General features: G+C 47.1%; 1 protein-coding gene across 1 annotated transcript in view; it reads left to right on the forward strand.

The window, feature by feature from the left end:
* The window catches only part of cdh13 (cadherin 13, H-cadherin (heart)), a 278,962-nt gene that overhangs the window by 253,495 nt on the left and 10,931 nt on the right, over positions 1-14,536 (forward strand). Inside the window, 1 exon segment of the mRNA XM_055040045.1 lies at positions 13,555-13,788. Within this exon segment, the coding sequence (XP_054896020.1) occupies positions 13,555-13,788 (234 nt within the window).

Raw genomic sequence — 14,536 nt, forward strand, 5'->3', positions numbered from 1 at the left:
GAATATGAGAGTCATAAACCTGACTTGGACCAATTTACTTGCTGCACACCTGGTTATCAAAACAGATTCATAAAATGAGCTGCAAAAAGTAACAGTGAAGTTGTTTCAGCTCATTTTATTGTTTTAAGTCTGAAAATCAATTTCCAGATTCAGTTTAATAACATAATGTGCAGCAAGTAAATTACATTGTTTTTATCTTGTTTTGTCTTCAGAAGTTTATGACTTAAAAAAACAATATTAATATTTGTGTAAAATATTCATATTTTAGATGAAGTAATTAGTTGAACCCAAAGCCCATCGTTTTCTGCTTTGCCTTGTTGTCGTTTGTCAAACTTCTCCTTCAGCTCTGCAGTCTGACTGCAGGCTTCTTCTTCTTCTACTGCTGCTGAACAGCAGCCTGTTGGTCAGTTGGAGCACTGCTGCCCCCTAGTGACTGGAGGCGTGTTTGTTGTTCAGGTTATTGTTGTTGAATCAGTAAAATAAGATTTAAATGACATTTTTTGCTCAGCTTTTGTAGCTTATTTGTTTTGACCTGTCAGCACTTTTAGAAATGTGTGTTTGCTGTCTGTCTGAAAGCCCTTCATCCATCTGTGTTTGCTCGCAGCGTGTACCTCCACCCATCGCTCAGTTAGTGAGCGATAAGCTGAGCTGCAGCAAGACCTGGCCGGCAGCGGAGCCTGTTTGCACGGGTTCTGCTCCGGCCTGAACCCAAAACCCACCAGCTGCTTCTGCAAAGTCTGATCAGCAGCGAAGCTTCAGCACCAAAAGATCGTCTGCTGCTCTGAGTCCCTGCTGGGACAACAGCTGGGCATCCTGGGAATCACTGCTTGTGATGCTGGTGGGGCGCTGTGTGTGTGTGTGTGTGTGTGTGTGTGTGTGTGTGTGTGTGTGTGTGTGTGTGTGTGTGTGTGTGTGTGTGTGTGGATGGATTGAAATTGTTTGCTTATATTGGGTTTTAATATCTTGGTGCCTCTCTGGCCGGCTCCTGTGTTTCCACACACTGCTGGGTGTTTTTGTTCTGTTTTCTCATTTAAATGTTAAACTGCCTTCTGGTGGGAGCCATTTGTCATTTGGAGACATGAATACATTATCAAGACCCCAGTTGTCTGAAAAACACTTTCACATTATCCTGTGCCGGCTGCCACCAAACCTGCTATTAAACCTGTAAAGCCATCAGCAGAGACCTTCGCCTTCGGCTCAGAGGACAGACCTTCAGCTCAGAGGACAGACCTTCGGGAGGACAGACCTTCAGCTCAGAGGACAGACCTTCAGCTCAGAGGACAGACCTTCAGCTCAGAGGACAGACCTTCAGCTCAGAGGACAGACCTTCAGCTCAGAGGACAGACCTTCAGCTCAGAGGACAGACCTTCAGCTCAGAGACAGACCTTCAGCTCAGAGGACAGACCTTCAGCTCAGAGGACAGACCTTCAGCTCAGAGGACAGACCTTCAGCTCTTCAGCTCAGAGGACAGACCTTCAGCTCAGAGGACAGACCTTCAGCTCAGAGGACAGACCTTCAGCTCAGAGGACAGACCTTCAGCTCAGAGGACAGACCTTCAGCTCGCCTCAGGAGTGAAGCGCTGTGTGTTTTTAAGAGCCGTCCTCGTTAATTACTGCAGGAATTAAACAGACATTGAGGCAGGAGGCTGAACACGGTAATAAGCTCCAGGGTTCATCACAGTCGCATCATTTGCTCTGATCCAGAAGCTCAAAGTAAAGCAGCTGGAAGCTGCTGGAGCCCAAACACACAGGAAGAGAGGAGGAAGGTCCTGATGACGGCACATCGCCTCCTGGAGGACGGAGGAGGACCTGCGCCTGGCTGGCCGCGGGGGACCGGTTCTGTTAGTAGGACTGGTTCTGTTAGTCTGCATGACCAGCAGAGAACTGGGTTTCACTGGAAAATGGTGCCAGATGGGGAGGGCAGGATGGGAGGAGCCAGAGGGGCGGGGCCATTTCTGATATTTTGACCCAGACCGGTACCAGAGAAGCAGATCCAGAATAATGTGGACGTGTTGGTCCAGAGTTTTAACGCGGGTTGAAGCAGATGAACTCAGTGCAGTTCTTCCTTCCTCCTCCGTCTCTCCACTGCACCTCATTAACCCCAAACCGTCGCTGTTTCTTCTGACTCCCACACCTCCGCCTCTCTTCCTGGATGACTTTCTTTGCCTTTCATTTCTTGTAGCAGAATCTCTGGGGGAAGTCACCACCTTGTAAACAGGCTCATGTTGCGTTTTTGATTAAAGGATATCTTTGTTCAGCTCCACCAGGGAAGAAATGGCTCCCTCTCCCTCTTTGTTGTTGGCTTTATCAGCTCTCGCCTCTTGTGTGTCCTTGGAATACTGATTCATCCACGGATGAGGAGTCAGCGCTGTGCCTGGCACACCTAAACAAATAAGCCTCTGCCCACTCACCCAGGGAACTTGTGTTAGAGTGGCGCTGCTAGGATACTTGTTACATAAAACACTGCTGCTGCTTGTTGTGAGGAGCTGAATGGGAAACGGCGCCTCGTTCCTCCTCGCCTCACGTTTTCCAGCAAGATCTGGACAAGCTTTTAAAGACGCCGACCCAAATGAGACGAGCTGCCGGGACGGGCTGAAAAATGAAGTCAGATGATGGAGTCAGGGGAACATGGCTGATGGAGTTAGGGGAACATGGCTGATGGAGTTAGGGGAACATGGCTGACGGAGTCAGGGGAACATGGCTGATGGAGTTAGGGGAACATGGCTGATGGAGTCAGGGGAACATGGCTGATGGAGTCAGGGGAACATGGCTGATGGAGTCAGGGGAACATGGCTGATGGAGTTAGGGGAACATGGCTGATGGAGTCAGGGGAACATGGCTGATGGAGTTAGGGGAACATGGCTGATGGAGTCAGGGGAACATGGCTGATGGAGTCAGGGGAACATGGCTGATGGAGTTAGGGGAACATGGCTGATGGAGTTAGGGGAACATGGCTGATGGAGTTAGGGGAACATGGCTGATGGAGTTAGGGGAACATGGCTGACGGAGTCAGGGGAACATGCTGATGGAGTCAGGGGAACATGGCTGATGGAGTCAGGGGAACATGGCTGATGGAGTTAGGGGAACATGGCTGATGGAGTCAGGGGAACATGGCTGATGGAGTTAGGGGAACATGGCTGATGGAGTGAGGGGAACATGCTGATGGAGTTAGGGGAACATGGCTGATGGAGTCAGGGGAACATGGCTGATGGAGTCAGGGGAACATGGCTGATGGAGTGAGGGGAACATGGCTGATGGAGTGAGGGGAACATGGCTGATGGAGTTAGGGGAACATGGCTGATGGAGTTAGGGGAACATGCTGATGGAGTCAGGGGAACATGGCTGATGGAGTGAGGGGAACATGGCTGATGGAGTGAGGGGAACATGGCTGATGGAGTCAGGGGAACATGGCTGATGGAGTCAGGGGAACATGGCTGACGGAGTCAGGGGAACATGGCTGATGGAGTTAGGGGAACATGGCTGATGGAGTTAGGGGAACATGGCTGATGGAGTTAGGGGAACATGGCTGATGGAGTCAGGGGAACATGGCTGATGGAGTCAGGGGAACATGGCTGACGGAGTCAGGGGAACATGCTGATGGAGTTAGGGGAACATGGCTGATGGAGTCAGGGGAACATGGCTGATGGAGTTAGGGGAACATGGCTGATGGAGTCAGGGGAACATGGCTGATGGAGTCAGGGGAACATGGCTGACGGAGTCAGGGGAACATGGCTGATGGAGTTAGGGGAACATGGCTGATGGAGTTAGGGGAACATGGCTGATGGAGTTAGGGGAACATGGCTGATGGAGTCAGGGGAACATGGCTGATGGAGTTAGGGGAACATGGCTGATGGAGTCAGGGGAACATGGCTGATGGAGTTAGGGGAACATGGCTGATGGAGTCAGGGGAACATGGCTGATGGAGTTAGGGGAACATGGCTGATGGAGTCAGGGGAACATGCTGATGGAGTTAGGGGAACATGGCTGATGGAGTGAGGGGAACATGGCTGATGGAGTTAGGGGAACATGGCTGATGGAGTTAGGGGAACATGGCTGATGGAGTTAGGGGAACATGGCTGATGGAGTGAGGGGAACATGGCTGATGGAGTTAGGGGAACATGGCTGATGGAGTCAGGGGAACATGGCTGATGGAGTCAGGGGAACATGCTGATGGAGTTAGGGGAACATGGCTGATGGAGTGAGGGGAACATGGCTGATGGAGTTAGGGGAACATGGCTGATGGAGTCAGGGGAACATGGCTGATGGAGTTAGGGGAACATGGCTGATGGAGTTAGGGGAACATGGCTGATGGAGTGAGGGGAACATGGCTGATGGAGTCAGGGGAACATGGCTGATGGAGTCAGGGGAACATGGCTGATGGAGTTAGGGGAACATGGCTGATGGAGTCAGGGGAACATGGCTGATGGAGTTAGGGGAACATGGCTGATGGAGAACCTTCCAGTTGATCAGAAATGTGATGACCATGAGTTTCAGTTTGGCTGATTTAGTTTCCATCCAAATGTCTGAATGATCCAGAAGAAAAATCACTATTTGTGCTTTACATGCTCTATAGCATGTAAATTTGCAAAATATCAGTGTTTGTATGTGTGGAATTTGCATCAACAGGCATTAATGGAAAACATCAACATCTTTCATGCTGAGAAGCGTTTTAATTTCTATCTTCATGTTTCTGTGCAATCGTTGATATTTTTATGTCAGTGCTGCCCTCTTCAGGTCAAACGGTGCTTAAGCAGTGGAATCTTTCTATTGGTTGCAGCGGTGCTGATGTCACAGCGCCGCATTGACAGCTTCATTTTTATTGATTAGTCATTTATAAATGTCACAGTTTCAAACTAAATATTTAATTTGTAAACTAAGCATTTAGCTTAGCAAGCTTTCTAATTATTTAGTTTGGAGGTAAATCTTTTGTTGGAAACTGCAACATTTATAAATGAAGGAATAAAATGGTGAATATATAAGTTTAAAAATGAACCTCCATGTTTTTCTTGGATCCTTGCTGTTAAGGTTAAAGGTCACCTGACAGCAGGACCTTCCTGATCTGCAGTTTGTCTGGCTGCTCGTTAGAAAGCAGCTTCCTGCAGGCTGCGGCTGAAACTCGCAGCCTTTCGATCTCTGGATGTAACAACAGCAGCTGATAAGCTAAACTCTATTCTGGAAGCAATTTGCCAGAGCAGAAGCGATGCGGCGGCACGGCGGCGGCACCGCGGCGGCCGCTGCGCGCTCCCTGAAGTCTTCTCCTTTAATGACGTGTCTATTGTAATTGGCTCTGGCTGGTTTCATTTACACTTCTGATCAGCCAATCAGATTAGCAGGTGCCATGTGATCGCGATAGCTGAGGGGAAGAGATGAGCGAAGGGACAGCGAGCAGATCGATCAATTACTGATCGATCTGAACGTTAGAAATTATTCCTCCATTAGTGATTTGAAACAGCTGAAGCCTGCTGGTTCTGCCTGATGGACCTGGCAGAACCGGGCTGTAACAGGAACAGGATGTAACCCCGGCTCTAACTTCCTGTCTGCTGCAGAGCCGAACTGCTGCTAGAATCCATCTGACCTCTGGAACCGTCCTGACCTCTGGATCCCTTCTGACCTCTGGATCCCTTCTGACCTCTGGATCCCTTCTGACCTCTGGATCCCTTCTGACCTCTGGATCCCTTCTGAACTCTGGATCCCTTCTGACCTCTGGATCCCTTCTGAACTCTGGATCCCTTCTGACCTCTGGATCCCTTCTGACCTCTGGATCCCTTCTGAACTCTGGATCCCTTCTGACCTCTGGATCCCTTCTGACCTCTGGATCCCTTCTGAACTCTGGATCCCTTCTGACCTCTGGATCCCTTCTGACCTCTGGATCCCTTCTGAACTCTGGATCCCTTCTGACCTCTGGATCCCTTCTGACCTCTGGATCCCTTCTGACCTCTGGATCCCTTCTGACCTCTGGAACCGTCCTGACCTCTGGATCCGTCCTGACCTCTGGATCCCTTCTGACCTCTGGATCCGTCCTGACCTCTGGATCCAGGCTAAAAAGTAACAAAAAAATAAAGAGAACAAAGTTAATGACCAGTAAGAAAACTACTGTATAGCCTGAGGAATTTTGACCTCCTTCTCCTGACTGATTCTTTTGTACAATAATATCACCTTCATCTTTTCTAACCATGAATCTGGTTCAGGGGTTCACAACCTCCGGCTCCGGGGCCGCATGCGGCTTCTTGGACTGAACACAGCGGCTCTAGAAACTTTGTCTAAAATTCATATTTAGTTGTTTTTCAGATAATCAGGATTTATAATAACAAACCAACATTTTACTAGTTTTTAAATGTTATGAATTAATTTGATAAAATATTCAGAATAACACTGAAAGTACCAATAATATATTTATACAGACATTTTTTTTATCTTCATGTTGAAACTATAGTTTTTTTTTAAAATGATTTTCCACAAATATCAGAATCACAGAGGAGGAAATAAGTTTCTTCTCTTTTTGCCAACTTTATTTTGCTTTTCAAAGTTTAATTTAAAGACACAGCTGATGTCGTGCAGTAGATGTTTGTCAGAATCTGTACGTTTTGTTTTTCCATAAGACTTCAAACATGGAAACGTTTAAATAACTGTAGAAGAAGAACGCAGCTTTATATCAGCTTCACCAAATTCACCTCAAACCAAACAGCATAAAGTTGAATATTTCTTCAAACTTTATGCTGACAGATTTGTCATATTTTAATTTTCAGGTCACCTGAAAAGGTTTGAACGTTGTGCAGATGCAGAAGCTGCTGCGTTTCCTGCTCTCAGAACATGAAGGCAATCGGCTTCAAGTCTGAGAGATGGTGGTGCTGCAGCTGCAACAAGACTAAACTTCATTGAAGCTGATGAAAAGTGCATGAGAGTGTGAGCTGAGGATGTGTTGGGAAGTGATGGAGGTGCGTTCAGGCATTATGACTCAACCTGCTCCTGTCCCTTTAAATCTGCTCTGACACTAAAGCTCCCACCATCCTCCTCTTTTACCTCAGTGGCTCCACCTTTACAGTTTTCTGGCTGCTAACCTGCTGTGTTGCAACATTTTCTTCTGAGATATTACTCACTCGCTGTCATCTTGCTGCTCCTCTTCCTCCTCTGCTTTCAGGAGATTGAGGAAGACTCTGCCTGCAATCAGAGTCAGGGTATTTTTAGACGGCTGTCTGCACCGAAGCTGTGCTGGATGTCAGTCTAATGAGTCCAGTACATGTTGGCTTACTCTCTGTGCTTGGGAAACTCAACAAGTTGAACATATTTTAATCCGGTGGAGGTCAGAGGAAGAGGTCAGGCCTGTGGTTTTGTCACCAAAGAAAATAAAAATGGATTTGCTTTTATTCCTGCAGCTGAAACTTTATCATCATCACACGTTTCCCTCTGGAGGAAACAGGTGGAGGATTTGAACTCATCATTGGTCAAGGTGCTGCAGGATTCGGCCGAGCTGCTCGTTCCTCCTGCAGGAGAGAAAAGTCACAGTGGAGACAGAAAAGCTTGATAAGAACAGAGAGTGGCTGTCAGAGGGAAAGAAAGTGTTGGCCTAAAGCTCAAGTGTTGGGAGCAAATGAGTGTTTGGGGGGTTTGATGGGAAGATTTGAAGAAAACAGTGTTTGTTGCTTGTAGGTGTGGATTAGTCTGAGAGCCTGGGGAGTCGATCCTCCGCCGGCGTCTCTCATCTCCGCCGGCGTCTCTCATCTCCGCCGGCGTCTCTCATCTCCGCCGGCGTCTCTCATCTCGGACAGGAGGAAAATAAAAGCCGTTTCAGCCGAAGGTCCAGACGAAGCAGAGCTTTATGGTTCCCTTAATATCTGGACGAATAAACTGCTTCTGTCGACGTTAAATGAATCAGTGACGTTTCTGCTGCGAAAACAAACCGTAACAACAGAACCGGGTCACATGACCTCACAGGTGTTTCACACCTGACACACAGCAAGCAAATGAACGGCTGCCAGGCCGAGCACAGCTCCACCAGTCACCATGAAACTGTCAGTGATTAGACAGAACCGGACCCAGATCCGGATAAAAGCCGTTTCCTCTCTGCTCTTCGTCTGTCGCTTTGAGCCGACGATCTGCTGAGAGTCAAACTTCTCCTTCATCATCTGGACGATAATCAGAATAAATGGATCTTCCACAAAACTTGGAGCCGTTTTGATGTTGATTCTGAGAAAAAAGTCACGTTTTGAGCATCTTCCTGACCGTCAGTCCTTATCGTCTCGTTACAGCCTCCAGACTTTATATGAAGACGCTTTTATGTTTTTATGTATCATCACTTTAATGTTTTTCCTCATGAAAATGTCAGAATTGTTCTAAACAATTAGAATACAAACCAGATGTATTTGGAGAAGGTTCAGTAATCTCGTCTTTTTCTGTCAGCTTTAAAAATCATGAAAGTTAAAAACTGAAAATGTTTTTGCTGTTTGTTGTTCAGAAAGCTGGAAACCAGAGTTTTGGTTCAGGGTGTGAACATGCCTCATGCAGACAGATTCGTCTGTCTGACGCTCAGCAGGGTGTGAAAACTTCTGCGAGCTGCTGCTGCACTCAGGTGAAGAAATCAAATATAAAAACTCGTTTGCGTTTGTTGGCTGAGCTGTTGCAGCCAGGATCGTTTTAATCAGAAAAGATTTTCACAAATTCTCTGCACACCTTACAAAAATAACTTTAATTAATTATCTTTAATTTACCGCTGAGCTGAGATTGCTGCTATAATTATTTGTGATCCATCAAGCCGCGTTTCTGTGTGCGAGAGCCGCGCCGCTGCAGAGACGTTGTCGGCTTGCAGGCGTTTTTATTATTGAAGTTTCTGCGATGGAGACAATTAAAGCTAATCTCTTCTTCTAATTAGAGTAATTCCTGATCTGAAACCAAATTATTACAATCGATCTCTGCTGGTGTAAAGTTAATTTTAGCTCTGGAGTTTTACATTTTTCTGTAAAAACGAAATCATTTCCTCATTTGGCCTGATTTCTGAAGCATGTGGCCAGTTAAGCCGTCGCTCCGGCCCGATCAGCCTCTCCGCGTCAGAACCAGGACAGGACCGGTTCAGGCGCTTTGGGTTCAGAACCAACAAATATTCTTCAGCATCATTGCTGCTGCCACAACGAGCCGTTAGCCAAGAACCGGAGAGACCAGAATCCCTGGACTTGTGTGGACCACAGCGCTGACAGCTGATGATGTCATCATGCTGAATGTGGTCTCTGCTGCCCGGATGCTGTGCTGTTAGCATGTTAGCATGAGACCTTAATCTGGAACAGCCTTCAGTCAGAGGCTTCTCAAGAGCCGTTGCAAGACTGACTGCTAGTGGAGGCCCGTCCAGGCCGAAGCCACGACTCTGCAGAAACATTTTCTCTCTTACAGATTTGGTTTGTAACCAATCAGAGCGAAGAGACGAATGAAATGAACTGCAACTCAATAATCTATAAACCAGAAAGAAAAACAAATACAAGGAAGAAATTAATTTAAATGCAAGTAAAGATGAACTAACAACTAAACGCGACAAACAAATGAATATGGAAAAACTTAAATAATCCAACAGAAATGATCCAAACCCAAAACATCAGAGCAGATTTGACTCTTTATCGGCCAAACATGCTTCCATCTGATTTTGTTGATTTCCATAGTAGTTTAGTTAATATGCTGATGTTTTCTCTGCTTATGTTTAATGATAATCTACATATCATCTGTCCAGAAAAATTACTGATAAACTTTAAGTTTGTCTGGAAAACAACCAAGATAAAACATGAAGCACCTGTTATTGAAAATAAATATTAATCCTCATGCTCCACTGCTTTGCGCTTCATTATGAACGTCTTTAATTAAACAGGGCAGGTAAATAATTGACTTGTAAATAGTTCTTATTATTTTATTTGAAGTTATTTTGAATTGTAATGTCTCTGCTGGTTCCTTAGTTTCTGTTTTCAGGTTTAACCCGTGAGTTAAACCTCCTGCTTCAGATTCTGATTGCATGTCATCAGTTTTATGCATCTAAAGTATAAATATCAGTTATTATAACGACAATCTTGCCAGCTTAATGAAGCTTTCCTCTCAGCTCTGTTGTGTTTTCTGTTGAATCTTCCTGCTGAATCAATATTTCATCAGTTCGGTGGTTGTTTCTCATAAAATAATCTCATCACAGAGAATAAAGAGCCGAACAGAAACAGCAGGCGGCTCAACAATTAGCCCAGGAAATCTGTCAAACTGCTTTCGGGATTTCAACCAATCGGCTCCAAGGAAATGGAGCAGATTGGTTCCACCTGTTCCCCTCCTGGCCTGTGGGGGCGCTGCACCAACAACCACTGAAGGAAACACAAAAACCTCTGAAGACACTGAGAGCAACTTCCTGTTTCACCAGATGAAACAAGATGGAGGCGTCAGAGTTTAGTGATTTCTCTTTAGTCTTTGGCTGAAGACCAGGAGCCATTTCTGCTGCTAGCGCTAGGCTAGCATGTTAGCTTTGGTTGTATTTACCCAGAATGCCCTGCACTGTGGTCCACTTCCTGCTTGTGGAGCGGTCTCTGGTCCGCTTGCCGTTCAAACCGAACCAGGATTCACTTCTACTGAAGCCAGAGCGAGGCTTGGAGGATCAGAGTTAGCTTAGCATTCACACCTCAATGGACAAACCGAAGTTCCTACGCAGATGAACTGGAGTCGGGTTAAAGCGGAACAGTGGTGGGAACGGTGGTGGGAACAGTGGTGGGAACGGTGGTGGGAACAGTGGTGGGAATGGTGGTGGGAACAGTGGTGGGAACGGTGGTGGGAACAGTAGTGGGAACAGTGGTGGGAACAGTGGTGGGAACGGTGGTGGGAACAGTAGTGGGAACGGTGGTGGGAACGGTGGTGGGAACAGTAGTGGGAACGGTGGTGGGAACAGTGGTGGGAACGGTGGTGGGAACAGTGGTGGGAACAGTAGTGGGAACGGTGGTGGGAATAGTGGTGGGAATGGTGGTGGGAACAGTAGTGGGAACAGTGCTGGGAACAGTGGTGGGAACGGTGGTGGGAACAGTGGTGGGAACGGTGGTGGGAACAGTGGTGGGAATGGTGGTGGGAACAGTAGTGGGAACAGTGCTGGGAACAGTGGTGGGAACAGTGGTGGGAACGGTGGTGGGAACAGTAGTGGGAACGGTGGTGGGAACAGTGCTGGGAGCGGTGGTGGGAACAGTAGTGGGAACAGTGCTGGGAACAGTGGTGGGAACGGTGGTGGGAACAGTAGTGGGAACGGTGGTGGGAACGGTGGTGGGAACGGTGGTGGGAACAGTGCTGGGAACAGTAGTGGGAACAGTGCTGGGAACGGTGGTGGGAATAGTGGTGGGAACGGTGGTGGGAACGGTGGTGGGAACAGTAGTGGGAACAGTGCTGGGAACAGTAGTGGGACAGTGGTGGGAATGGTGGTGGGAACAGTGCTGGGACAGTAGTGGGAACGGTGGTGGGAACAGTAGTGGGAACGGTGGTGGGAATAGTGGTGGGAATGGTGGTGGGAACAGCAGTGGGAACCAGATGTCCCTTCTGCTCTGTTTCTTCTTCCAGACAGTTTCGGGTCAAACTGTATTTTCTGATTCTTTCTGTTCTGGCAGTCAGAGTGAACACAATGCAGCCATAAAGGCTCTGATTCCTCCAGAAACTTGAAGCCAAACTTTGGTGACAGTGGTGTGAAGTGGAGGCCGGCAGACGAGCCTCACTGAAGCGGAGCCGGGCGGATGATGATGATGCAACGGGGGCAGGAGGCTCCGGCAAATGGAGTGCTTGGTGAGGGGGGTATTCATTTAGGAAGACAAACAGCTTCATTTAAAGTTAGCCAAGCACAGAGACTCCCTGCAAACTGCAAATGGGTTGAAATTTGCATCTTTTCACAGACGGGGCTCCAACTTCTCTCCTCCCTCTCTGGTCTCCATCTCTAGAGATAATGGATTATCCTGAGAGCTTCTGTCTTTGATTGGCTTTGCAACACATTTTCCATCGGCTTTTGCCAAAGTAATTCCTCTTCGGTCCTGATCTGCCGCTGATATCGTTACGGCCGTATTTATCTACAGCATGTAAGGAGCGTTTGCTGTTTTCTGTCTTTCCTGAAGAGCGAGCAGAAAGCCGACGCACGCAGAGATCAGAGTCATTTCACGACGATTAAGCCGCACAAATGACAAACTCTCCACCATCACATCTGATTCCTGCTTATCTTTCACCATTACAATCTGCTGATGCTTTTTACAGCTGAGAATGAAATGAAAGTTTGGAGCCTGGCGAACAGATGATGGTCTGCTGAAGAGAGGCAGCAGTGGGTTCGGTTTCTCAGCAGCATCATGCAGGTCGCCGCCGCCTGCATGATGCTGCTCTGTTTTCATGGAGAATATTGATTTGCTGTTCGTAGTTGATGTCGTTAAATTATTTTTGTAACTACGGCTGGAAGCTCTTAATATTTATCATCATGGCTGAAACGTAAAACATCACGAAAGAAAAAACCCAACTGCAGTGCAGCCATGAATTACATTCAGGTACTTTATTTATCCCAAAAGGGAAATTAAAAGTTGTTATAACTCAGATAATCCAAGTTTATTCAGAGTCGTTGTGGATGGTGATGCTGTGGGCTGCAAGGAGCTGCAGTAGCAGTCAATCTTTCAACGATTCTGAGGAAGCCTCTGACTGAAGACATGACTGTCCTGACATGCTAACAGCTCAACATCTGGGCAGCAGAGACAATATTTCACACACCTGTCCTGGATTTTGGGTCATATTTCAGACAGTTTTTCAGATGCTAATCAGTTTTTAATAGACATGCAAATTTACATAATGTGCATAAAAACACGTTGAGGCCAGGGATTCGTAATAAGCATGTTGCTGCTTTGTGAAGTTTCCATGAAGGGAATTTATTTTTATAATTCCTATTTGAGCAAATTTACAGTCGACAGAAATGTTTGAGTTTATCTGCGTTTGTGTCGTTATGACATGAAATTAAATGTTATGGTCTAAAACCGAAACGTCTCGTCATATCCAACAGCCTCGGCTGAATTATCTCGTTTCGGATGATTTTACTGAATGAACAGCCACAGAAATGGGATTTAAAATTTTCCTCTGATATATTTTCAGTTTTTCTTGGTGCCTCCATCACCGTGTCTCAAGTTGGGGCAGAAAGAAAGCTGGTTGACGATGATTACAGGAGAATTACAGCTGCTCTGCTCAGTCCAGGTGACTGACGCTGTTAGTTTACTAGAGAATTTTTATGTTTTCCAATTACAGATCATGTCTTGAGGAGTTAATTGCTGCCTGACCCTTGGAGCCGTGTTTGTTTTCTGAAGCTCTAATGACCGGAGCAGCAGAACGGTTTTATCTCACCCAGCCAGGAGGGGGTCGGTAACGAGGGTCAGGCGGCTCGTTAGGACGAGGCGTCCATGTTTATCCTCTCAGACCAACATGATCGTCCTGCGTTTGCGGTTTATTTTCACTAAAACATTCAGAGCAGGTTTTATCCATGTTGCTTCTTCATCCGTCCTGTTGAGCAGCAGCTGAATCCATGACCTCTGCTCTTCCTCTGTTGTTTTGTGTTCAGGGACGCCGCCGGCCACGGGGACGGGGACGCTCGTCGTCCATCTGGAAGACTACAACGACAACGCGCCGTTCGTGGTGCCGTCGGTGGCGCAGGTGTGCGAGGACGCCGGCGACATGAACGTCGCCGTGGTCGCAGGACGGGACAGAGACTTGGCGCCCAATGGGGCGCCGTTCAAGATAGAGCTGGGGAAACAACCGGGCCTGGACAAAACATGGAGGGTCACCAGAATCAACTGTGAGTTTCTGATCAGGAAGCAGAACCCAGATATTTATCCACCCGGGATAAAACAAACCAGTTATTGTTTGCTGCCTTTATTCAGGCTGCTTGTCTATTAGCTGCATATGTTCATCAACAATACGAACATTTTTCCTCCTCCGTTTTATGATCTTTATTCCTCCAGAAAGAGAGGATTGCAAAAGCTGTTCATGTTTTCTCATCTGTCCAGAACCTGCTTTCCATCAGACGAATGGAAGAAATTACATCCTGATGAGAGGAAGGAGTTCAGTGTGCTAAGCTAAGCTAAGCTAAGCTAAGCTAAGCTAAGCTAAAGCCTGACCTCCACCTCCACTTCTTCTCCCATTTTGACCCAATGTGTGACCTTTGACCCTGTTCCTCCTGAAATCTAAATTTGCCTGATTTGTTTTGTTCACGTCCCAGAAAGGATGAATGTTTCCACACAAAACGCTCCAGCAGCTCCGGCTCTGATCCCTGCAGAGTAATCAGAGTATTTCTGGGGGAGTCGGGTTCTGATCCGACAGATCGGATCTGTGTTGGAACGGTTTTCACGGGTTCAGTTTCTCCGTAAAGGATGACGTGCTTCCTGGAGAGGTTCACCCGCTCTGGGTTCTGGTGCCGCCGGGCTCAGCAGCTCCTGCGTTTTGTCTCATTACGGCATGAAGTGAACGAACTGCAGCGTTTCTGTCACAACTGGAAACTGGTTTAAAATGATGCAACACCATGTAACCGTCGGAGGCAACTTCAA

The sequence above is a fragment of the Poeciliopsis prolifica genome, unplaced genomic scaffold (assembly GCF_027474105.1).
Source record: "Poeciliopsis prolifica strain line A6 unplaced genomic scaffold, Auburn_PproV2 SCAFFOLD001, whole genome shotgun sequence".
Taxonomy (NCBI): domain Eukaryota; kingdom Metazoa; phylum Chordata; class Actinopteri; order Cyprinodontiformes; family Poeciliidae; genus Poeciliopsis; species Poeciliopsis prolifica.